The sequence below is a fragment of the Prenolepis imparis genome, unplaced genomic scaffold, assembly GCF_030444845.1.
Source record: "Prenolepis imparis isolate NDT839.2.m4 unplaced genomic scaffold, iyPreImpa1.0 SCAF_15, whole genome shotgun sequence".
NCBI classification, from domain to species: domain Eukaryota; kingdom Metazoa; phylum Arthropoda; class Insecta; order Hymenoptera; family Formicidae; genus Prenolepis; species Prenolepis imparis.
This window is the reverse complement of record NW_028141173.1, coordinates 5061377-5089371: the sequence shown is the minus strand read 5'-3', so window position 1 is coordinate 5089371 and position 27995 is coordinate 5061377. Positions and strand designations below refer to the sequence as shown.

At 28.3% G+C, this 27995-nt stretch overlaps 1 protein-coding gene across 1 annotated transcript; it reads left to right on the top strand.

Moving 5' to 3' along the window:
• Nucleotides 1-20: 20 nt before the first annotated feature.
• On the top strand, nt 21-17233 carry LOC145946214 (uncharacterized). Its single transcript, XM_083055744.1, is given in 38 exon segments — nt 21-273; nt 827-1051; nt 1396-1505; nt 1775-1865; nt 2478-2663; nt 2908-3001; nt 3085-3187; nt 3375-3480; nt 3735-3841; nt 3909-3977; nt 4248-4416; nt 4637-4816; nt 4883-5077; nt 7169-7399; nt 7691-7800; nt 8056-8146; nt 8557-8742; nt 8806-8899; nt 8970-9072; nt 9262-9367; nt 9629-9735; nt 9810-9878; nt 10106-10274; nt 10475-10654; nt 10720-10911; nt 13140-13153; nt 13223-13430; nt 13725-13834; nt 14090-14180; nt 14775-14960; nt 15112-15208; nt 15276-15378; nt 15568-15673; nt 15935-16041; nt 16116-16184; nt 16412-16580; nt 16781-16960; nt 17034-17233. Coding segments are annotated over 37 exon segments (4842 nt in total). The 5' UTR covers nt 21-273; nt 827-897.
• Nucleotides 17234-27995: the final 10762 nt, after the last annotated feature.

Here is a 27995-nt window from a genome sequence, read left to right as displayed (position 1 = left end):
TAATTTAACTCAATAATTCTTTTCTTCTTAGATAAAAATATAATATTATTTGACTTCAATAGATTTATTTTGCCTCTTTAGATATGATACTTTAATCATCAATATGCTCTTGACTTGAAGAAGGATTATAAATGTAAGTCTCAGACTTGCATCGTTAGTTCGCGAAGATTTGTTATGCAGACATGTGTATATCTGCTTGACGAGATTTGCAATTCTGTTTTAAACATATTGAGTGGTGCGTTTTAACTGATTACGTATCAGTAATTTTATCAGGTAAAATGTCATTTTATACAAATACTCCCGAAAAAATAACATTTTATAAGAATCTATTATAAAATCTGAATAATAGTTAATAATATCATAATTAATGTAAGATTTTGCAAATCTAAACTTGAAATTTTATTTTATATAATAAGTAAACAAATAATTAAACTTATAATAATCGATTAAAATATGTTTTTATTAAATTCATAACTATACTTTATTATGTGAATAATGTTTTTCTATTACAAATAAACAAATTCATCATATTTTTTAGTTCTTTAAAGTTATTAATTATAAAGAAAATATACCATTAACTCATTTCAATGATCGTTTAGTTTAAATGGTTAATTGAGTTCATATTTGATATTTAAAAGGGAAGTTTAAGTTTTGTGTTAAATAATATTATAATAAAATAATATTTATTTATAATATTATTTATTACATAACTTACACTTCTATTATGAACTCGATTAACAACAATAATCTTGAATTTTACTTTTGAGTTAATATTTTTGAATTTGATTTAATATTATTTATTCGTGACAATAATTTTTAATCCAAGAATCAAAGAAACAGGAACCTGAAGAAGATTGAATTTAATTATACCGTCAAGGATATTACGTCAAGAGAACAATGTTTATCACAATATTGTTATTATCCATTTTTATTTTATTGATGTATAATTTTTACGTCCATCATGGAAGAAACGGTCGACTCATTAATCTTATACCGGGACCATCAGGCTATCCGATAGTTGGCTATGCATTGCACCTATGTGGTTCACCAGGTAAGTACAAAATTTATAATCTATTTACATTAATGAACATACAAGCCGTCATACACGCATACATATATAAACAAAAGTCAAATTCATGAATCCTGTTTTTGAACAAATACCTATCAATATTATTGTATGCTGTTTACATATAAAATAATTATTCAGGCTTATCAACATTTTTCTTTGCAATAATATTCTTCCATTATCATAATTAGTTTGTTTTCAATGGATCTAAAAAACGATACATATAAGTAAAAGTACATATAGTGTAAAGATACGCATTAAAAATAATGATGAAATTTAATTCAAAATCACAAAAATATCTATATCTACATTTATAATATGTTTTTCAGAGTACCTATGGAACCTGTTATGTAAAGTCCCTAATGAATATTATCCAATTTTTAAAGTCTGGGTTCTTTTCCTTCCCGCTGTATCTATTCGTCATCCAGATGATTTAGAGGTAAAAAATGGAATTCAATTTTCTGTAAACATTACGATTTATCTAGTTTTTGACATTTTGCATTCTTGTTTTATAAAACGATTTTTGTTGGTTGGCAAAAAATGTTTCTTAAAAATATGAAAAGAAAGAATATTAGAAACATTCAATTAAATGATATAATAATTTTAAATACGATTAATAAATATCTGTATCTGTATATCTGAGCGATTGAGTGTGTTATAATAATATGTTGACGCTTTTTATCTTAACATTATTTTTGGTGATTTCAGACAGTACTAAGTAGCACCAAATACATCGAGAAAAGCCGTATATATGATACGTTCCATCCTTGGTTAAACAGAGGTCTTCTCACCAGTACAGGTAACGTAATGACGTTAGGGATAAGCGTATCTATTTTATTATTATCTTATTTTACTATTACAACCTGTTATAAATCGGCCAGTCCCTATAAAAAATCAAATATAATCTTACATAATTAGATTTGAGTATTATTTTAAACGGTGAACTTTTACAACCTCTCCGTTAACTTATAAATTTAAAAAAAAATTGCAATCCCGATTATTTTGAAGAATAATCTCGCTTTGATGCTATATGTATTCTCAACTAAATAGAAGTAACAGTTGTTTCAGTTAAAGAAGATTTTCTACTAAATCAAACACCGTCACATAACAGACTTTTAATTTTGACATTATGTCTATTTGCTAATTCATAAGGTTTCCATTACAAAATATGTAATTACATTCAAAGTGATTTTTGCAATTCATTTTACCGTAAATATGTCAAGAAAAGAAGATTTAAAGGTTTATAAAAGAATGTTGTGATATAAAAATAAATTAAAGACGCAATTAATATTTTTTGAAGATTGGACAGTTAAACATTAAAACGTCTTATATAATATATCAATTGCATTATATATACATATATATATATATATATATATATATATCGCACTATTTCTTATTTTTATTTAAGGCACTAAATGGCAAACGCGGCGAAAATTATTGACATCTGCATTCCATTTCAATATATTAAATCAGTTTGTTGATGTCTTGATCAAGGAGGGTGATTGTATGACAAAATCTTTGAAGAATGAAGGAGGAACAGTTGTAAAAGATTTGGAACCATTTATTAGTGAACATACGCTAAACGCGATATGCGGTAAGATTCTTATTGTTATATTATGTACGATGATTTCTCATTTTTAATTACAATAGTTTAAAAGAGAAAAAGAATTTATTCGCATATGAACATCACACACATATAATTTTTAACTATATCATTGATACTAATGTTCGTATAAGATATATAATGTTCGATTTATTATATACAAAAAAATATTCAGTTGTAATAATTTTCGCGACTGAATATTCCAGCTTGTGCACATATAAAGAATGTTTTGTAGAAACTTCCATGGGCATCTCTCTGCAAGAACTCGGTGAATTTCAGCAACAGTATCGAGATGCGGTGCATCAGATAATCGAAATAATAATTTATAGGTAATTCAACGAATATAAAATATATATTAACATACACACATATAATTATCAGAATTATGTATCCTTATTGAATTACGATTTAGATTACTGAGACCTTTGCTCCATAATAAATTGTTATTCGCATTGACGCCACAAGCAAGAAAGCAAAAAAAGATTTTGAAAATATTGCATGGATTTACGGAAAAAGTACGTTAATCATATTACTGAAGATTAAATTTCTTAATCTTCGTTCCACAAGATTACGCGATTAAATATTAATAACATTATATTATTAATATTTACGATAAAAGACAATGTGCTCTTATTATTTAATACCACATTATTTAAAAAATGTAATAGTTAATTTTATAAAATTTAATAATATATAATGTAGATTATTGCTGAAAGAAGACATTATCACGAAAGCACCAATGACCGATACTTGAAAAACTTTGAAAATGACAAAGAAACGGAGATGGATGATGCAGAAGTATTTGGAAGTACGTATAAGAATCGAGAAATTTTAATTTAAATTTGAGTGTGTGCAATTTATTATTATCAATTATGCTTGCAGTATTTATATTAAACACATAATCACATGTAATAATACAAAATATGTCTGTATAAAATTAATTTATTAATATTTATAACAGATTTTGAATTTTAAACAAGAACGATGTAATATATAATAATAAATATAACATGCAAAAATGAGATTGACGCAAAAATAAGATTTTCTTTTTTATTTTTATAGTTAAAAAAAAGCGACTAGCGATGTTGGATCTCCTATTGGAGGCATCTCGGCAGAATTTTATGTCCGATTTGGACATCAGAGAGGAAGTCGATACCTTTGTGTTTGAGGTACTATCTATAATCTTTTTACAATTTTTTGTACACATTATCTAAGCTTATAATACTTTATTTGCAGGGACATGACACTACAGCAATGGGTATTACCTTTGCTTTATTATTATTAGCTGCACATAAAGATATCCAGGTACTTTTTACTCATTATATATACCGATGTATTATTTTTATTACAATTTTTATTAAAAGAAGCAGTACAGACATTAAGCTTTCCTTGCATATTTTCTTTCTATAAATCGAAATATTGATATAAATATAGCGACAAAAAAAAAAAATTAATACGTCTCTAAAATAAAAATTAAAAAAAATTAATTTTGATTTATTAAGATTTTTTATTAATTTCTATTCTGCATATAAATACTAGAATATTGAGGAATAAATTTTAATTATTATGGCACAGGAACGTGTGAGGGTTGAAGTCGATTCTGTGATGCAAGAGAACGGAGGGAAACTTACCATGAGATCGCTGCAAAATTTATCTTATTTAGAAAGATGTTTAAAGGAAGCGCTACGTTTGTATCCTAGTGTGTTTATAATATCACGAGTAGCTGCGGAAGACGTAAAATTACGTAATTAATCACTATTTTCCTGCATATATCTTCGAAAATATTACATTACACGGAGTATTTTATCGAATGTAAAATAAGATTGAACGAAAGTTTAACTGCTTTAAGAATATAATATGATATGATTCATTTCAAGAATACAATATAATATTATATACATTTCATTTCTCAAAAGAATTTCTTATTTTTGTAATTGCATCTAATTTTATAATACGCTTTCTAGAGTCATATGTCGTACCTGCTGAAACTATATTACTTCTTCATATCTATGGAGTTCATAGAGATCCCAATTTTTGGCCACATCCAGAAGTATTTGATCCGGATAGATTTTTACCCGAGAAGATTCAGAATCGTCATCCTTATTCTTATTTACCATTCAGTGCTGGACCGAGGAACTGCATAGGTAAATAATTCGCGATTTTCGTTTTTTTTTTCCTATCGATAAATTTTAACACTCTTGGAATTACAGGTCAACGATTCGGTCTGCTGGAGTTGAAGGCTATGATAGCTCCTTTAGTGCACAATTTTTATTTGGAGCCAGTAGATAATATAAAAAATGTTCAATTCAAGTACGATTTAATAATTCGTCCTTCTCATCCGGTTCGTGTAAGATTTATTCCAATAAGATGAGAACAGTCATTTGAAACACGGATACCACATGAGAGTAAGAAGTTGATATATATTGCAAAAATAAAAAAAAATTATTATATATATTATATGTTCCAAAAATATATATGTGATATATATAAACTTTATATTTAATCATAAAAATATGCACACAAGATGACTTATAAGTCAGATCCACATTCAAATTCATCGTGCATATCTCTTGTCGTTATCTGTAATCGTAATAAAAATATGTATGAAGCTAATAAAATAAGTTTCTGTGTTTCTTTGCATTTTGTTCGACAAAGTAAAAATAAAAACATTTTGTTTATGATTAAAAATGTGAATGAACCTAACATAGATTGCTTATAGTAAGAAAATATCTTATATCTCTATATATGCAAAAAATGATACCAATTACAAAACTATTACAAAAATTTCATTATAACAGTTACAAAAGTTTATTATAACAGCTACGAAAGTCGAAATTTCATTATAATTAGTAATAGTTCTTTTAAAACGCAGTTGTAACAGCATGGGCGGTTATACAAGTTGGACAATATTATTATGCCATATTTTTTAATATAAAACTTTTTTATATAAAAGATACATACATATAAGTATAGGAAAGTTTTTTTCACGCAATTAAAACTCAAAGATAGTTTAATAAAGTGTAAGTTGTATGTTATTATTCGTTGTATATGATGTAACATTTTATTACAGTATGTTGCAAAAAATCTTATCAATCCTTTTTATAATTATCGCATTTTAAGTATAAATAAAATTCTGTGAAATACAGTATGTTTCCTACCGTTTTTTTTTATTATAAAATATTATTAATATTTTAAAAACATGTTACTAAAAAGAATAAAATTTTATAGTACCCGTATTATTTTAATTCTAATAAATGCAATTTTCAAACGTGTTAACATTATATTTACAGAATGAAAAGCAAGGTTTAAACAAAAACATACACTTTATATTCTGTTGCACAACAATTTTTTTTACGTGACACACACACACTTAACTTAACATCTTGTTTTATACGTTGGTTTCAATGTCAATATTTTTCAATGATATGAACTAAGCGTCTAGATTATATTAGATTAATGATATATAAATGTGTCGATGCAAAACTTATAATTGGCTAACTACGCATTGAGATAAGTTTCACTTAGAATTTAACTTAGAACTAAACTGCATAGTAAAATTGATCAAACATATTTTATATTTTATTGCAATAGATATTATTTTTATTGTGATAAATATTAATCAGAGAAATTCTCATAAAATTCTTTCTATACCATATTGTCCCACGATTACCATAATTTTTTAGAGTAAATTATAAAAGAAAAGTCTCTCTGCATCGAACTCCTATGTGTTCTAACAAGTATAATTCTACAGTATATTAGAGGAACCGAGAGATAAGGATTCTGACAAAGAAAGTGACACAAATGACCCCTCCAATTTTGATAAACTTTGATTATGTTATCTTGTAAGTCAAAATTAGAGAAATATATCTTTTGTATTTATTCTCTTACTTGTGAAATACTCCCTTGAAAAAATCGACTTACAATAGTGTTAAAATGTTCGATCATATACATTTATCTAATAAAAAAAAAAAGTAATTTTTATCCTCTTGTGCAACAATAAAATATCGATGTTATACTTCAATATCGAAAAATTTTAAACAAAAACATTAGTTATCTTAAATCAGTTTAAATTTTAAGTCACATTTTCTAATATGATTTCATTATCATTCTTACTTTCTCAAGATAAATATAACATAATTCATGATCATTAATCAAGATAGATATATTTTTTTGCCTCTTAAGAAAAAACTCTGACTATCGATGTTCTTGAACTAAAGAACGATTATAAATATAGGTCTTAGATTTTCATTGTCACTTCGCGCGCGTGGAGAATTCTTATGCGTGTTTCTGCTTAACGAGATTTGCAATTCTATTTTATAAATGAGTGGCGTATCAACTGATGGTCGTATCAGAATATTTGTCAGATAATCGGCAGTATTTGTGTAAAATAACATTTTATAATATCCTATTCCGTTTACATTTAACATATTTAAGATGTCAAGGCAATCATATCAGTTTTATCGTAAAGCAAATATTATTTATTTCACGACATAAGTGATCCAAGCGTCGAAGAAATTGGAAGCAAAGAAGATTGAGCTTAATTAGACGATTGAGAATATTACGTCAAAAAACAATGTTTATCGCTATATTGCTATTATTCATTTTTATTTTATTGATATATAATTATTACGTGCATCATGGAAAAAATGGTCGACTGATTAATCTTATACCGGGACCATCGGGCCATCCGATTTTTGGCAATGTATTACAATTCCATGTTTCACCAGGCAAGTACAAAATTTCTAATCTACTTAGATTAATTAACATTAACAACTTGTCTTTCATGTACACATTCAAGCAAAAGTTAAATTTATAAATCCTGGAACGTATATCTGTAAATGTTATTGCATGGTAATTATTTATAAAATAATCATTCAAGTTTTAATCAACATTTCTCTTTGCAATAATATCTATATTCATAATTATCAAAAATTTGTTTTTAAGGTATCTAAATAAAGATATAGTAACATTAAAATTAATCCCCCAAAGATTTTTGTAATTATATTTATAATTTTTAGAAGAACAATGGAAGCTATTCTGTTATTTATCTGATGGATATTATCCCATTATAAAATTATGGTTTCTCTTCATACCTGTTATAATTATTCGTCATCCAGATGATGTCGAGGTAATAAAAAAAATTCGATTCTTTTGAGACATTACGATTTCAGCTAGATTTAGAAATCTCGCTTTTTTGTTTCACAAAAAGATTTTTGTTTATAAAAAAAATTTCTTAAAAAAATTAAAAGAAAAAATTATCGGAAATACTCGATCGAAATTAAATAATAATTTGAGATACGATTAATTAAATTATCTGTGTATTTAAGATTAAATGCTATAATAAATTAATGTTTTTATCTTAACATATTTTCGGTTATTTCAGATAATACTAAGCAGCACCAAACACATCGAAAAAAGTCGTCTGTATGACGTTTTACTTCCTTGGCTCGGTACAGGTCTTCTCACTAGCACAGGTAACGTGAAATATAAGCGTGAACCATAATGATTAATTTTATCATGTACGTGTATTTCGAACTAAATAGATGTTTCAGTTTTAAAAAACTGCTTTCAATTAAGCACCGTCACGAAAATTTCACCTAATAAACATTTAATAAATTTTTATAAATGTAGTTTTAATTACAAAATAATTAAATTCACGTTGATGCTTGCAACTCCGTAAAGATTGCAAGAGAAGAAAATTTAAAGGATTAAAAACGGAATTTTGCGATATAAAAAAAATTAATTGAAGATAAATAATATTATTTAAGGATGCTCACAATTAATCATAAAAAACTGGAATATATAATAATATAATAAATAATATATTATATATTTGTATTTTATCGCATTATTTTACGTCATTTTGATTTTTTATATTATATAGGCGTTAAGTGGCAAACTCGAAGAAAATTATTAACACCAGCATTCCATTTCAATATATTAAATCAGTTTGTTGATATCTTGATCAAGGAGGGCGATTATATGACAAAATCTTTGAAAGATGTCAAAGGGACAGTTGTAAAAGATTTAATACCATTTATTAGTGAACATACGCTAAACGCGATATGCGGTAAGATTCCTATTGTTACTAGGACTACATTTTCGATCTCATATATAATAAATGCATATATAGAAACAGCTATGGGCATCTCCCTGCAAAATCTTGGCAAATTTCAACAACAGTATCGAAGTGCGATTCACGAGATAATCGAACTACTAGTTTATAGGTAATTTATGCATATAGAAAATTAATGTGTACATCTATAATCCTTTTAACTTTAATGAATTATGGTTAAGATTACTGAGCCCTTGGATCTATAACGATTTGTTATTCGCATTGTCGCCACAAGGAAGGAAGCAAAAAAAAATTTTGAAAATATTGCATGGATTTACGGAAAAAGTATGTAAAACATGTTAATTGAGATTCCATAAACTCTCTCTCCTTTATGTAAAATTACAATAAATTTCTCAATCTTTGTACCGCAACATTATGTGATTAATCATAAATATTAATAACTCATGCTATCAACATATATAATTATAAGACTGCTCGCTATTGCTAATTAATAAAGAATTTAATATCATTCAGATCATCGCGGATAGAAAACTTTATCATGAACGTACCAATAATCAATACTTGAAAAATCTTGAAAATGACAATGGAACAGAGATAGAGGATGCAGAAGTGTTCGGATGTACGTAAGAGATCGTAAGAGTCTAATCAGAGAGTCTAATTAAAGTTTGACTGCGCAATCTAAATATTATAAATTATACTTGTAATAATTTATATTACAAGTATAATTTATATTAAACGCATAATCGCATGTAATATGTAATAATGCAACATACGTCTGTCGTATAGTTAAATTATTTATAACAGAGTAATGGATAATGATTTTAACTAATTAAAGTGAGACATGCAAAAATGAGATTAATGCTATGCTTTTTATATCTAGTTAAAAAAAAGCGACTAGCCATGTTGGATCTTTTAATAATGGCATCTAGAGAAGGTTTCTTGACCGATTTCGATATCAGGGAGGAAATCGATACTTTTATGTTTGAAGTAATTATTTGTAATGTTTAATTAATTTTTTGTCACATTATCTAACCACATTTAATGATGCACGATAATTACAGGGTCACGATACTACAGCGATGGCTATGACCTTTGCTTTATTATTATTAGCTAAACATAAAGATATCCAGGTACCTTCCTTTCACTATATTGCAATATATTATTTTTATTGCGATTTTTATTCAAAACAATACAAATATCAAGCTTTTGTTGCGTTTTTTCTCTACATATCGACATATTTCGAAAAAATTAAAATAACTTTAAAATTAATATAAAAAATTTATTTTGATATTGAAGATTCTTTTTGTATCTATATGTACATGAAAATAATGCATTTCAATTATAATCGATGACATAGGAACGTGTGAGGACTGAAGTCGAAACCGTGATGCAAGAGAATGGAGGGAAACTTACTATGAGATCTTTGCAAAATTTATCATATTTAGATAGATGTTTAAAGGAAACGCTACGTTTGTATCCCAGCGTGTTTCTAATATCACGAAAAGCTGCGAAAGACGTAAAATTACGTAAGTAATAATTTTTTTGCTGCAAAATTTTGCTTTGAATCTATCACATTACACAGAGAGTATTATCAAATGTAAAATAAGTTTATAATAATGTTTAATTGCTCTAATATTTTAAGGACAGAAAATATTATTAACATTTTATTTCTCAAAGGAATTTATATTTTTATAAATTGCATCTGATTTTATAATACGTTTTTCAGAGTCATATATCGTGCCCGCGGAAACCATCTTACATATTAATATCTACAAACTTCACAGAGATCCTAATTTTTGGTCAAATCCAGATGTATTTGATCCGGATAGATTTTTACCCGAGAAGATTCAGAATCGTCATCTTTATTCTTATGTACCGTTCAGCGCTGGACCGAGAAACTGTATTGGTAAATTGATTGCAATTTTTGTTTCGTCTCATGACGAATAAATTTTGATACACTTTCAATTATAGGTCAACGATTCGGTCTGCTGGAGTTGAAAGCTATGATAGCTCCTTTGGTGCAAAATTTTTATTTGGAGCCAGTAGATAATATAAAAGATGTCCAATTGAAGTCCGATTTAATAATTCGTCCTTCTCATCCGGTTCGTGTAAGATTTATTCCAATAAAATGAGAACAGTTTGAAACACGGATACCACATGAGAGTAAGAAGTTGATATATTGCAAAAAATAAAAAAAAATTATTATATATATTATAAGTTCAACAAAAAATATATATGTGCATATATGAACTTTATATTTAATCATAAAAATATGCACACAAGATGTCTTAATAAGTCAGATCCACATTCAAATTCATCGAAATTCATCAAATTCTCTTGTCGTTATCTGCAATCGTAATAAAAATATGTATATGAAGCTAATAAAATAAGTTTCTGTGTTTCTTTGCATTTCGTTCGACAAAGTAAAAATAAAAACATTTTGTTTATGATTAAAAATGTGAATGAACCTAACATAGATTGCTTATAGTAAGAAAATATTTTATATCTCTATATATGCAAAAAATGATAGCAGTTACAAAGACTATTACAAAAATTTCATTATAACAGTTACAAAATTTTATTATATATATATAACAGCTACAAAGGACGAAATTTCATTATAATTAGTAATAGTTCTTTTAAAACGCAGTTGTAACAACATGTGCGGTTATACAAGTTGCAAAATATTAATATGCAATATTTTTTAATATAAAACTTTTTTATATAAAAGATATATACATATAAGTATAGGAAAGTTTTTTTCACGCAATTAAAACTCAAAGGTAGTTTAATAAAGTGTAAGTTGGTATGTTATTATTCGTAGTATATGATGTAACATTTTATTACAGTATGTTGCAAAAAATTTTATCAATCCTTTTTATAATTATCGCATTTTAAGTATAAATAAAATTCTGTGAAATACAGTATGTTTCCTACCGTTTTTTTTTATTTTAAAATATTCTTAATATTTTAAAAACATGTTACTAAAAAGAATAAAAATTTATAGTACCCGTATTTTTTTTATTCTAATAAACGCAATTTTCAAACGTGTTAACATTATATTTGCAGAATAAAAAGCTAGGTTTAAACAAAAACATACACTTTATATTCTGTTGCACAACAATTTTTTTTACGTGACACTTAACTTAACATCTTGTTTTATACGTTGGTTTCAATGTTAATATTTTTCATTGATATGAACTAAGCGTCTAGGTTATATTAGATTAATGATATAATGTGTCGATGCAAAACTTATAATTAGCTAACTACACTGAGAGAAGTTTCTCTTAGAATTTAATTTAGAACTAAACTGCATAGTAAAATTGATCAAACATATTTTATATTTTATTGTAATAGATATTATTTTTATTGTGATAAATATTAATCAGAGAAATTCTCATAAAATTCTTTCTATACCATATTGTCCCACGATTACCATGATTTTCAGAGTAAATTCTAAGAAAAAATTCTCTCTGTGTACCAGTTTTAATATCGAAGCTTATCAATCATTATCTATTCTAATATTCTACTATCATTTCGTAGCAGTTGTAAGATGATTATGCGAACTAATCATTAAACTTTAGCTTATATCCACACAACTTGCATAGGCGCATAAGCGTGTGCATGAGATGATTTGATTGGTTTATTTTCTTATGCATACATTATGGACAAATCAAGTTTCTTACGTATATGTTTATGCGTCATGCAAATTTCTGTGGATATACTCTTATAGTCTGACTAAGAAATAAGCATATAATAATGGCGATAAACTGTCTATCGATTAAACAAAAGCTATACTAATCGTAAGTTGAAATTTTATTGTTCTCGTTCTTCATCCTGTATCGAACTCTTATGTGCTCTATATATCAAGTAAAATTTTACAATATATTAGAGAAAGCGAGAGATAAGGATTCTGATAAAGAAAGTGACACAAATGTCTCCTCCAATTTTGATAAACTTTGGTTATGTTAATCTAACAGTAAGTCAAAATTAGAAAAGTATATTTTTTGTATTTATTCTCCTACTTTTGAAATACCACCTTGAAACAATATCCTATAAACAATTATCATTCTTACTTTCTTAGATAAATATAATATTGTTTATGGTCTTTAATCAAAATGAAATTTTTCTGCCTCTTAAGATAAATTCTGACTATCGATATGTTCTTGAACTGAAGAACGGTTATAAATAGAAGTAGATTAGAAAGGTATCTTAGATTTTCATTTTCACTTCGTGCGTGTCTTTGTTTAACGAGACTTGCGATTTCATTTTATACATTTGAGTGGCGTTTCAATGTTGATGGTCGTATCATATCTGTCAGATAATGGGCAGTATTTGTGTAAAATAACATTTTATAATATCCAATTCTGTTTACGTTTAACATATTTAAGATATCAAGGCAATTGTCAGTTTTATCGTAAAGCAAATATTATTTATTTTATGACACATGTGATCCAAGAATCGAGGAAATTAGAAGCAGAGAAGATTGAGCTTAATTAGTCGGTTGAGAACATTACGTCAAGAAACAATGTTTATCGCTATATTGCTATTATCCATTTTTATTTTATTGATATATAATTATTACGTGCATCGTGGAAAAAATGGTCGACTGATTAATCTTATACCGGGACCATCGGGCCATCCGATTTTTGGCAATGTATTACAATTCCATGTTTCACCAGGCAAGTACAAAATTTCTAATCTACTTAGATTAATTAACATTAACAACTTGTCTTTCGTGTACACATTCAAACAAAAGTTAAATTTATAAATCCTGGAACGCATATCTGTAAATGTTATTGCATGGTAATTACTTATAAAATAATCATTCAAGCTTTTATTAACTTTTCTCTTTGCAATAATATATCTATATTCATAATTATTAAAAATCTGTTTTTAACGTATATCTGAATAAAGATATAGTAACATTAAAATTAATCCCCCAAAGATTTTTGTAACCATATTTATATTTTCAGAAGAACAATGGAAACTATTGAGTTATTTATCTGATGAGTATTATCCCATTGTAAAATTCTGGACTCTCTTTACACCTGTTATAATTATTCGTCATCCAGATGATGTCGAGGTAATACAAAAATTTAATTCTCTTTAAGACATTACGATTTCAGCTAGATTTAGAAATCTTGCATTTTTGTTTCACAAGAAGATTTTGATTTATAGAAAAATATTTCTTAAAAAAATGAAAGAAAATATTATCGGAGATACTCGATCGAAATTAAACAATAATTTGAGATACAATTAATTAAATTATCTGTGTATTTATGATTTAATGCTATAATAAATTGATGTTTCTATCGTAATATGTTTTTGGTGATTTCAGATGATACTAAGCAACACCAAACACATCGAAAAAAGTCGTCTGTATGACATTTTACATCCTTGGTTCGGTACAGGTCTTCTCACTAGCACAGGTAACATGATATATAAACGTGTATACTTTATTATTACAGCCTGTTATCATACACAACCTCTCTCCGTCAAAAGATATCAAATATAATTTTATAATTAAATATTATATGATAATTAAATATTATCTTAAACGGGGTAAACATTTACAACTTCTTCATTGTAAACTTATAAACTTATAACTTATAAAAAAAGTTGCAAACACCATAATGATTAATTTTACCATGTACGTGTATTTTGAATTAAATAGATGATTCAATTTAAAAAAAACTATTATAGTAATAAACATTTAATAAATTTTAATAAATTTTTTGTCTATGTGTGTGCCAATTCGTAAAGTTTTAATTACAAAATAATTAAATTCACGTTGATGCTTGCAAATCCGTAAAGATTGCAAGAGAAAAAAGTTTAATAGATTAAAAAGATTAAAAACAAAATTTTGCGATATAAAAAAAATTAATTTAAGATAAATAATATTATTTAAGAATGCTCACAATTAAACATAAAACTGAAATATATAATAATATAATATATTATATATTATATATTTGTATTTTATCGTACTATTTTACGTTATTTTAATTTTTTATATTATATAGGCGTTAAGTGGCAAACGCGAAGAAAATTATTAACACCAGCATTCCATTTCGATATATTAAATCAGTTTGTTGATATCTTGATCAAGGAGGGAGATTATATGACAAAATCTTTGAAAGATGTCAAAGGGACAGTTGTAAAAGATTTAATACCATTTATTAGTGAACATACGCTAAACGCGATATGCGGTAAGATTCCTATTGTTCCGTATAAAAATTCTGTATTATAATTCTATATAAAAATAAAAATAATATGCGTTTTTTATGCACAAAGAAATAGTCAGTAATAATTAATTGTGGACTATATTTTCGATCTCATATATAATAAATACATATATAGAAACAGCTATGGGCATCTCTCTGCAAAAACTTGGTGAAACAATTCAACAACAGTATCGAAGTGCAATTCACGAGATAATTGAACTAATGATTTATAGGTAATTTATGTATATTTAAAATTAATGTGTACATCTATAATCCTTTTAACTTTACTGTACGGTTAAGATTAGTGAGACCTTGGATCCGTAATGATTTGATATTCGCATTGTCGCCACAAGGAAGGAAGCAAAAAAAGATTTTGAAAATATTGCATGGATTTACGGAAAAAGTATGTAAAACATGTTAATTGAGATTCCTTAAACTCTCTCTCCTTTATGTAAAATTACAATAAATTTCTCAATCTTTGTACCGCAACATTATGTGATTAATCATAAATATTAATAACTCATGCTATTAACATATATAATTATAAGACTGCTCGCTATTGCTAATTAATAAAAAATTTAATATCATTCAGATCATCGCGGATAGAAAACTTTATCATGAACGTACCAATAATCAATACTTGAAAAATCTTGAAAATGATAATGGAACAGAGATAGAGGATGCAGAAGTGTTCGGATGTACGTAAGAGATCGTAAGAGTCTAATCAGAGAGTCTAATTAAAGTTTGACTGCGCAATCTAAATATTATAAATTATACTTGTAATAATTTATATTACAAGTATAATTTATATTAAACGCATAATCGCATGTAATATGTAATAATGCAACATACATCTGTCGTATAGTTAAATTATTTGTAACAGAGTAATGGATAATGATTTTAAATAATTAAAGTGAGACATGCAAAAATGAGATTAATGCTATGCTTTTTATATCTAGTTAAAAAAAAGCGACTAGCCATGTTGGATCTTTTAATAATGGCATCTAGAGAAGGTTTCTTGACCGATTTCGATATCAGGGAGGAAATCGATACTTTTATGTTTGAAGTAATTATTTGTAATGTTTAATTAATTTTTTGTCACATTATCTAACCACATTTAATGATGCACGATAATTACAGGGTCACGATACTACAGCGATGGCTATGACCTTTGCTTTATTATTATTAGCTAAACATAAAGATATCCAGGTATCTTCCTTTCACTATATTGCAATATATTATTTTTATTGCGATTTTTATTCAAAGCAATACAAATATCAAGCTTTTGTTGCATTTTTTCTTTACATATTGACATATTCCGAAAAAATTAAAATAACTTTAAAATTAATATAAAAAATTTATTTTGATATTGAAGATTCTTTTCGTATCTATATGCACATAAAAATAATGCATTTCAATTATTATCGATGACATAGGAACGTGTGAGGGCTGAAGTCGAAACCGTGATGCAAGAGAATGGAGGGAAACTTACTATGAGATCTTTGCAAAATTTATCATATTTAGATAGATGTTTAAAGGAAACACTACGTTTGTATCCCAGCGTGTTTCTAATATCACGAAAAGCTGCGGAAGACGTAAAATTACGTGAGTAATAATTCTTTTGCTGCAAAATTTTGCTTTGAATCTATCACATTACACAGTGAGTATTATGAAATGTAAAATAAGTTTACAATAAAGTTTAATTGTTCTAATATTTTAAGGACAGAAAATATTATTAACATTTTATTTCTCAAAGGAATTCTTATCTTTATAAATTGCATCTGATTTTATAATGCGTTTTTCAGAGTCATATATCGTGCCTGTGGGAACCATCTTACATATTAATATCTACAAACTTCACAGAGATCCCAATTTTTGGTCAAATCCAGATGTATTTGATCCGGATAGATTTTTACCCGAAAAGATTCAGAATCGTCATCTTTATTCTTATGTACCGTTCAGTGCTGGACCGAGAAACTGTATAGGTAAATTGATTGCGATTTTCGTTTCTTCTCGACGAGAGAGGATGAATAAATTTTGATACACTTTCAATTATAGGTCAACGATTCGGTCTGCTGGAGTTGAAGGCTATGATAGCTCCTTTGGTGCAAAATTTTTATTTGGAGCCAGTAGATAATATAAAAGATGTCCGATTGAAGTTCGATTTAATAATTCGTCCTTCTCATCCGGTTCGTGTAAAATTCATTCCAATCAGAAATGGCAAATAGGCATTTGAAACTAACACCGATACTACATGAGTGTAAAAAGTGTGTTAAAAAAAATAAAAAAAATTATTATATATTTTTATACGTTCAACAATAAACATATCATATATGTAAACATGATATATTTAATCGTGATAATATATACGCAGGATATCTTTTAAGATCCCTGTATGTGTCTAACAATAAGTTCATCGTTAATAAGAATCTCTTATTGTAATCTATAATCGCAATAAAAACATATAAAGCTAATATAATGATGTTTATATTGTATAAAGTTATAATAAAATACACGTTTCTCTGCTTTTCGCATCTTGTTCAATGAAACAATGAAAAGATAAAAACATTTTGTTTGCGAGCAAAAATTTGGATGGGCTTAACATTTTGATTGCTCATACTAAGAAAATATTTCTGTATCTATATATGTCAAAAAATGATAGTAATTATAAAATTTCATTATAGCAGCTACAAAAGCTGTGGCGAAATTTCATTATAGTTATAGTTTTTAAATTGTATCTGTAACAGCATATATACGATTATAGCTGCAAAATATTAATATGTAATGTCTTAACATTTTTTCATATAAAACTTTTTTGTGTAAAAGATATTCAAGTATAAAAGAATTTTTCACATAAATAAATTGAGTAAAGTACCTTTTAATAAAATCAGTATACAACTTAAAAATATATATAAATAATAACATACAACTCAGAGATAAGTTGTATATTAATATTATTCGTACTATATACGATATTATAACATGTTGAAAAGAATTTCATCTCCCCTTTTTTATTACGGTGTCGTTTACGTGTAAATAAAATTCTGTGAAATGTACATTTCTTATTTTTATCAAATAGAAAAATTTTGATCAATATAATTTCAAGATATTTATTTGTTTTAATAAAATCTTTCTTTTCTAAAGATTCATATTAAAAAAAAAGTATTGTTACTCATATGTATGCTATTATTTAATCTAGTATTATGAAAATAATATGTTGACCGACAATGTACATTTAAAAAATTTTGTAGCAATTGTCTTTTGATATAAATGGATTCTACAAATAAAAATATGATGTACAAATATATTTTTTTAATTCGTTGTAATTAATGAGAGAGAGAATTTATATGATTACTTAATGATCCGAATTTAAATAGAGAGCACGACTTTTCGTTAAATTTATTTTTGTACACAGAGAGAATTTTCTTTTAGAATTTACCATGAAAATCATGGTAATCGTGGGACACAATATGGTATAGAAAGAATTGTATGAGAATTTCTCTGATTAATATTTATCACAATAAAAATAATAATATCTATTACAATAAAATATAAAATATGTTTGATCAATTTTACTATGCAGTTTAATAAAATTAATCAAATATGTTTTATATTTTATTGTGATAGATATTATTTTTATTGTGATAAATATTAATCAGAGAAATTCTCATAAAATTCTTTTCATACCATATTGTCTCACGATTATCATGATTTTCAGGGTAAATTCTAAGAGAAAATTTTCTCTGTGTACATTTCCTATTTTTATCAAATAGAAAAATTTTGATCTTGATAATTTCAAGATATTTGTTTTAATAAAATCTTTCTTTTCTCAAGATTTATGTTAAAAAACAAATATTGTTACTCATATGCATGCTATTATTTAATCTAGTAATAATATGTTGACAGAAAATGTACATTCAAAAAATGCTGTAGCAATTGTCTTTTGATATGAATGAATTCTAAAAATAATGAATTCTAAAAATAAAATATGTACAAATATATTTTTTTAATTCGTTGTAATTGATGGGGGAGAATTTATATGATTATTTAATGATCTGAATTTAAATAGAGAGCACGACTTTCTGTTAAATTAATTTTTGTAGGAAACTTAACTTGAGACCACCAGAGGCGTGTCAGAAATCAGAAATGCGTCACTGTGTATATAGCTTCAATGGCCCCGGAGGTCACAGTGGGCCCATTGCTTCGTTCCTTCATGTGCGAAGCGTATCGTACCCCGTATGAGTCATCGGGAGCGGCGGTTCCCCAAGTGCAACGCGGGCGCGACACGTGTTGCACGTACATACCTGAGTGAGAGATCCGTGAAAGGGTCTGCTGTGAAGACTCCTCCCTGTGTAGGTGCGCATCAGCGACGAACAGCTGTTCCCATAAATATCCTCGCATCCCCTTTCCTCTCTTCCCGCGTTCTTGTCTTTCTCATTTCTTCACCCCGGGAAGCCAGCCAACCCTCGTGTGTCGGGACCCTTCGTCTTCCGAACGTGGATTTTCTTCGCAAGAACTTTACAGCGCGTCGATATTTGTAATATTTTAGTTTACATTATATATTCAATGGAGAACGCTTAAATATTTTTTCTTCTTTTTTTATATTTCTTCAAATTTATTTATACGAAGATGCGAATTTTTTTATTAAAATTCGTATAATTCTTCGCAAACAATTTGATGCCAAACGTAATATTTTTATTGTTGCAAATTAACTCAGAAATAATTGTGACAAATAATGAGTTTTTCGTCAGAAAAATAATCCGGATTTAAACTTTCATAATAAATGAGGTCTCAAGAAATAATTATGAACATGTCCAGAAGTAAGAATCATATTTCATAGGTCTATACAGAGCCGATATTTCGGTCTCGATTTCGAGTACACGTGGGGGCCTAATTCGAAAACGTGTGCGACCATCACGGCCGATCTCGCCCGGAATTATTCATCGTAGACAGGAAATGCAAATTCCATCATGTCCCCTCGTGCCGTAGGACAGTGCTCTTTGACCCTGCTTCGATCCCTTTTACGGGGACGAGAGCTCTCACCTTTACGAAAATTTTATCTCCGACGTTAGCTTCTGCCTTATTATATAAATATATATATTAAATTTTATAAATAATCTCTCTCTCTCTCTACATAAAAATAATATAAATATTCACATTTTCGTGTAATTTATACAAATCTGTCACATTAAAAATTTAATCTAAAATACTTAATATTTTCCAACGCGTAAATCTCTACTGAAATAAAACAACTGTCGCCTTCTTTTGCAATTGTGACATTTTTTTTGCGATTTTTACGGTCGGTGATTCCCACAGAGTTGAAGGAAAATTCCAGCGGGTCCCCTTAGCTAGGGGCCCCATAAAATTCCTGGGCTGCGCCCATGGGCACACCACGTGTGCCCGTTTTCTGTGCCCCTCTCTTTCATTCTCCCTTTTTCTCATGCAGTGGCGGTCCGCAAATCCGCTCGTCCAGTCGCCCTCAGGATGCCGCGTACGACGGTTCGTCGTCGTCGTCGGTCCCAGAGAAAACGCTCTGGAACGTCGCGGTTCGTTATCGTTATTGGAAAAAAGGTTCGTATCGTAATCGATGGTTTCCCGAGTATTTCCGCTAGTATCGCGCCGGCCGGAAACGAGTATCTTCCTCCCGCGGGAGGACGCTTACGTCATATACCGGGTGTCGTTATATATCAACTAATCTTGTGTGATACAAGTTCGGTCTTCTTCTTCAACGATTAGAGGAACCAGGTGAATCACGATTTTAATTTAATTCTTTTCTTCTCGATTTGCTGCAACAAGTCTTTCCTCTCTTTTTATACTCGTGGATGTATCACTTTCTATATTTTTTTTTATAGCCTTTCTTTTGAATAATAATTTTTCATCGACGAGATATACTTATCGCGTATTTGAATCGCGAATTGCAACACTCTGCAATTATATTTTTCTATCTAAATTTTTCAAGGAATTTAATTAAATTTAATTCCTTTTCTCCTCTCCCGCGCAATCTAATATTTTCCCTCTATTTTCAAGTTTAAGTGAGAAACGTTTTAATTATATATTTCAATGGTGCATCATATAACGCAACTTTAAATTTAATTTTTTTTCGTGTAAAATATTATATTTATATATCTGTTTTTATTTTTTTCTGTGTTTTAAATTAAACTCACATCTAAAAAAGTTTATAATATACCATTTGTAAAACGCGGCTGTAAATTTAATGCCATCTTCGCATAAAATACGCGGGAAAGAGGTCTAGATCATGTACATTTACATTTACGAAATATGTACATATATGTATATACGTGTGTGTTTTTTACGTTTCTCTTTCTCTATCTTTCATTGTAACAGAATTCGGGCCCAAAGTATCGCGCATGATCCTCGCGCGTGAATGAATTGAATTGGGGGAGCGCATTTTATCGGGCGGCGTGGTTGCGTAAACGAGCATTTAAAAAAACGTGACCTTAGAGGAGAAAAAAAGCGGCGGCGCGGTATATCATTGAGAGTCGCGCGTTGATTCGGTTCGCAAGGAAAATAAACTAAAACGCGCGCGATGAGTCATCCCAACAATGCGCTTCGACCACGACTTCTCTCTCTCTCTTTGCTCCGAACGACTGACCCCTATCGCACTAATCAGAAATTGTAATGGCAAATTCGACGCTGCAAAGAGCTTCGACTTTACATATACTGGGCGTTCTAGAAACTCGATATTAATTTTAATCGAAACGACAATTGATTTTGTTCGTCGCGAATCTGAAGCGAATTTTATTTATCGAAATTTTTCATATATTTTCGCTCTGTATCTGAAATTAAAAAAAAAAAAAGTCTGAGAAGATGAAGTTAATTTGCGCGAACAAGTTTATTTGATTAATTGATTATTATTGTTTAATCAAAATTCGAAAATTTAATCTTGCTCCGAAATAAATATCACAAGACTGAGATTATTCTCACGAGTTGCCTTGTTCTCTAAGTATTTATTTTCCCTTTTTCCCCTATTTCTTGCAACCCTGAAACAGCTGAAATAACGAACGACTGTATGCGATAAGAATTTCTATCTATCAGTGAACTTGGGAAGAGGTTTGCGGCCGGAAAGAGCGGTTGTTTATGTTTTTTTTTATAATGGAATCGGTAATTCTAACAGAAATATAAAATTTAAATGATATGCTTATCTAACAAGTTTAATAATTTATTTTACATTACGCGTCTGATGTAGAATGAATTAATAATTCCAGACGAAGCGACAATCTAACAATCAATGAAATCGTAATGTTTAATTTATGAAAGAGCTTGCACAAATTAATATACAGTTACAAATATGTATAATTTTATTTAAAAATAATTATTGTCGAATTTATTTTACTATAATAGGCAAAAATGATCTCTTTATAAATTCTGATGCTCATGAATAATTTTGTCTTCAAACTATACGACTATGTCGAGCCTTAATCGCGCTTAATCCGATATGAAACACACGTGGAACAGATGCGCGCAATTCGTACGAAACGTCTCGCTGCATTTCCTGGGGAGAATTCTAGCTCGTTCGACACGATGGGAACGACGGTTGAGAAAGGACAGAAAAAAAGCCATCGGTGGTAGGTCAAAGAAAGAATGGATAACGAATCGAATGAGTCCCTTTCGACCGTTTGGGTAATATTGGACGAAATTTCGGAGCGAGAGAGAAAGAGAAAGGTTCCGTCTTATTTTTTCCTTTATTTTCCAGAAATAATTTATAACAACACTTATCGAGTTTCGTGATTAATGCGTGATTATGCTTAACGAGCTCTTAGAGTAAATTTTTTTCTACAAATGTCATTAAAAAAAAATAATTTTGAAAATATTCTTCCTATCGATATTAAATGTATAATTATTTAGAAAAAATATATTATAATATATATACTTATATATACTGTATACTATATATAATATATAATTGCATTATATATAATATATAAAATGTAATTATTTAGAAAAAATATATAATTGTTATCGAAATTATTAAAAAAAACTATATGGCATATATGAGGGAAAGAATATTGCTTTTCAGGATAAACTCACGAAGATGATATCTCGGTCTATCCGCCCCTTCCTGTTTCCTCTTCACGAGCTTGCTTGGCTAATCTCTAGGCCGCAACATCCTGTGGGTGGAAATCATCTCGTTTGTTATAAAGTTCTCCGTTCGAACTTGGAAATCGTCAGTCCGCGCCTTCTGTCCCTCGCGACGTTTTTCCACGAGTGTCTTCTCCCTTTCTTTGGTCCGGAAAATTGTGATAATCTTGAGTAATATTAATTGAAGTGCCGCTTCGCATAATCTAACAGTGAAGACCGTAAAGTGTTCTGCTTGAAGGGTGAAATATTCGCGATAGAAAGTAGATGGCCACTCTGGAATGTAATTATTATACATATCATTACTAAAAGATTCTTACATCTTTTACGAAAAAAGTTAAATTTGCGAAGAATGTATAAATTATCTTTGAAATGTAAAAAAACATAGTGCCATTTGCAAAAATTATAAAAATTATATTCCTGAATTGTGAAATTTAAAAAGATATATGCTAATGGAAGAAAATGTTATCGCCTGCGATTTGTAATTTGTAAGAGTAATTTTTACATTCTTTTACAAATAATGTCTCTCAATTAATGTTCTTAATACAATATAAATATCTATAATAATTTTTTTTTTTACATTTATAAGATAAAGCAATGGAAAAATTGTTATATTTTGTATTGACAGTTAGAGCTCTTGTTTAGCAATCAATAGTCTTAACGAGGTAGTTCATATACCTGAAGAGAGAATCCTGCAAGGGCTGTCCACACTTTTGACTCTTTATAAGAATTCTATTGTTCCAAAATTGTGCTTTGTCTAATTTTTCTTTTTTTTTTTTTCTTTCAGACTGATCATATGGCGAGGTTGAGGTCTATTACTTGTGCATTGTAAACAAGTGATTATTTGTAATCCTATTTGTATATTTATACAAACGTTGAAAGTAATTTTCGTTCTTTTCAACGTGTTATGTTCATTTTTTGTCGAATTCTTAATACTCTTAGAACAGTATTTTCAATCTCTAGATCATAAATAAACAAATAAGTTTCAAAATAATTAAAAAATAATTAAACGTTGAAAGGACACGCGTGCGAGAAAGAGACCTAATCCGACTTTGAACGCTTTCGTTACATTAAATTCCTGCTGAGATCTGTCAACAAATTTGCGCTCTTTCTTCAGTATCATAGTTGCCAAAGTCGAGGGGTTGCCAACAGATGATGGCTGTACGGAGAAGATCTTTGGTATTAGAAGAAAGAAGAGACGAAGATATTATCGAACGATTACGTTGCGGCTCGTCTTTAGGCACTTTGCTTTTTTTTTTTAATGCGAGCTGCCTACTGAAGGGCAACATCGTGATCGATCGTATTCATCCATGAAATTATGATGAAAAACATGCCTATATTCTATTAAGTATTAATTATTCGTAAAAACAATTTTAAACATTTTACTTTTTCTTTTTAGATATCGGTTAAAACAAGACATGTCTTTCTTACTTTTTCAGTTAAATTAAGATCAGACAAACCAGAAAAATTGTATTTTTCTTTTGTATACCACATCGCACGGTCATAAATTAATAAAATATTTTTCAACAATATATCTTTTCTATGTCGACACTTCTGTAATCATCTCTTTAGATTTACAAACCTACGTTCCGATTATATCAGCGCTACTTTCAAATAAAAATATAAAATTTCTATGGTAAGTTTCGTAAAATATTCGCTGCAAAAAATTCTCTTAGCGGACAGTATTTTTTATTAAATTGTTCGATACACATCCATATTGGTGCGACATAACAATTTCACGTAGGAGTGTTAATTAAACGTTTTTCTCGTCAAAATCAAGAATTCGATATTCGTGTTATGATTTTTTTTAATGCATGTTATGATTTTATAAATTGTGCTAATGTGTATGTTGTTCCAAGTTTGTAACGTGTCGATTATCGTGTCGCTTTTGCGACACGATTTTACTCGTTACAAATCTTTTCAGTCACGATTCTAAATCGAGTATATCGTCTTATTTCATTCTCCCATTATAACGTAATGAATTCTTAATAATTACATAAGTCTCAGCGGTTTGCATACACATACACATTTCTCTCGTAAAAATGATAATTATACTAATGTGACAAATATAAATTATGCTACTTTGCCTGCAGATCGATGTGTAAAGCTATAGCTATACACTGCTTAACTTTGATGTGTGTGACAATATTAATATAATTAATATTTATATATAATATAGATATATAATTAATTATATATGGAGGTAACTTTTAAGAACGTTACTAAATAATCTCTAACAATAAGATAAAAGCAACATGTGATTTAATTGTACGAATTGTACTGTTTATAAGAATGGATAATTGCGAAGTTAAAATTCTGTAAAATTCGGCAATCTTATAAACAAATTAATGTTAATTAGAGAATTCAGTAGAGCGATTGGCTCTTTGTTTCTTTATTGCTTCTGATTTTTATTCCCGTTGCATTTAGATGTAGTGTAAAATACGATATTTTTATCTTCTCTACACAATGACTGATTTATCTCTCATTTATTCTCCTTTGTACAAATCACAGATTTTTATAGACAATTCGCGCTGTTCTTGAAACCTGTCGCACAGGTTCGGAACACAAGTACAGCTTTTATTATTCTTTCTTTCTTTTTTTTTTTTAGCTAAAAATAAGACACGCGACTCCAACGTATACCTGCTTAAAATTTGTCCTCTATAAAAAATCAGTCTCATTGTCTATATAAGGTCGCGATAGTGTCGAGTCTTCCTACACAGCTATATACACCACTGACGGCGAGGATAACGATGGTGATTAATTAAAAGTTAAAAGAATCGAACGCTTCTCGAGATTCACTGGTGCTAATTTTCTTACGTTTATCAATCAGATCTTAAGTACATACAAAATTTTGATATCCAATCCGAGAAAGTGTGCATTTTACTATAAATATCAAAATTAATTAGATAGAAATGATTAATAAAAAACTGAGAGATATAAATATATATACGATCAATTAACAAAAGCTAAATGTATAGTTGCTAATGGTATTTATTCCAAGTTGTTGTTTTTTTTATGGCTTTACATAAATATTTTAAAATATTTTTTCTCACTCTCCTTCTCCTCTCTCCAGCAACAATATTTACGAATCTCGTAAAACGTCACTGAAGGATCAGATGAAATTTAATACACCATGCGACGTGTGCCAAATGCGTTTGTCTACAGGACTGTGAAAGAATACGCGATCTCGCTCTAATACTGCTCTCAAATATTATTAAAATAAATTACATTCACCCTGTTCTTCCGCGCGCGCGACAACGTGCTTAAAAATTCGCTTAATCTAAATTAACTACGGCACGTTCGAATCGCGTATTCTTCGTCTAGTGACAAACTGGAGCGAATTGGAATTCGATCATAGGTCGCGATGTGTATGTCTATTTTTTTTAGAAGATCCAATACCTAAAAATATACTAATTAACATTAAAATATATAATTAACATTAAAATGGAGATCTGTGGGCGTTTGATTGTCAAAATTTATATTATAATTATGAAATAAAAATTACATATTTTAAAAATAAAAATTTTAGGTTGTCGTATTTTTTTTTATTCACAATATGATATTATAAATAATATTATTTAATAAAATAGTATATTTCGAAATTTTAATTTTTGGCGTTTACCTTCCGTCCTTTTTATATGACAAGTCTATACATATACATACATATATATATATATATATATATATATATATATATATATATATATATATATATATAGACAAGGCATATAATTCGCTTACAGGTATTGGATTTTCCTAAAAGGACCTTGTGTAATTGAGAGCCGCGTCTATTTTATAAAAAAAGAAAAAAAAAGAAAAAAAAAAAAAAAACAAATGAAAGAAAAACATATGTTTACAAATATACAAATTTTCGTTCGTCGCAGAATCCCACCGATATCCAGAGCCGCATCGAACGGGAAACTTTTTTTCCCCCCCGATTTATGATAAAATATTTTTTACGATTAAACATCTCGTAAAGTTTCAAGTTAGAACCATTAAAAAAAATGAAATTTACAACAATACGTAAAATTCTTATAGTTTTTCTGTTCAATGCGATTCACCGGGACTCCTTAGGATCGTGAGTTTACCGGGAAATTGATGTTTAACGCTTATCTTATATATTAATATAAGCCGAACGTCCTGACAAAATTGGAACGACCTACTTTTACTTGGCTCAACATTCAAGCGATCGTGAAACTAGAGAGTAATGTAACGCGTTCAATATAAATTATATAGAATAAGTCATAATATCAAATATAAACTTCTTGGAACGCGATTTATCCATATAATGCTTTTAATATTACAAATTAAAAGTTGAAAATTGACTTGGAGAATTTATTATGTCAAATAGCAAGCAATGTCAACGTATGATATTCGCAATAGATTTAGATTGAAATTTAAGTCGTCATTATCGTCATTGCTAATTATTCTTAGCACGCATACAAATTACAATATAGATTCTTCTTTCTCTCAAAAGCTTCACGATCACATGAGGTAGAATAAAACCGGGGAAAAACTTTCGGATACTTGCTTGTCTCACTGCGAAAAAGTCAAACTTAACATTTTAAATAGCAAATAAATTAAAAGCGCAGCTGATCTAAACTTAGTAAAACTATCATTATTCGTATTCCAATTTTATGTTTCAACTGTCGCGAAAAAAGTAATCGATCTTAACATATTGCTAATAACAAATTTTATTATTATAAAATAAAATATTATAATATAAATTATTATAATATAAAATATATTTTATATTATATTTATATTATATTTATATTACAAATTTTATATTATAATGACATAAAATACTATAATATAAAATATTATAATATTACAATATAAATTATTATAATATAAAATCTCAGTATTATTAATAATAAAATATTTTGTTATTATCAGTACTCTGCGTTGATACCACTGCTT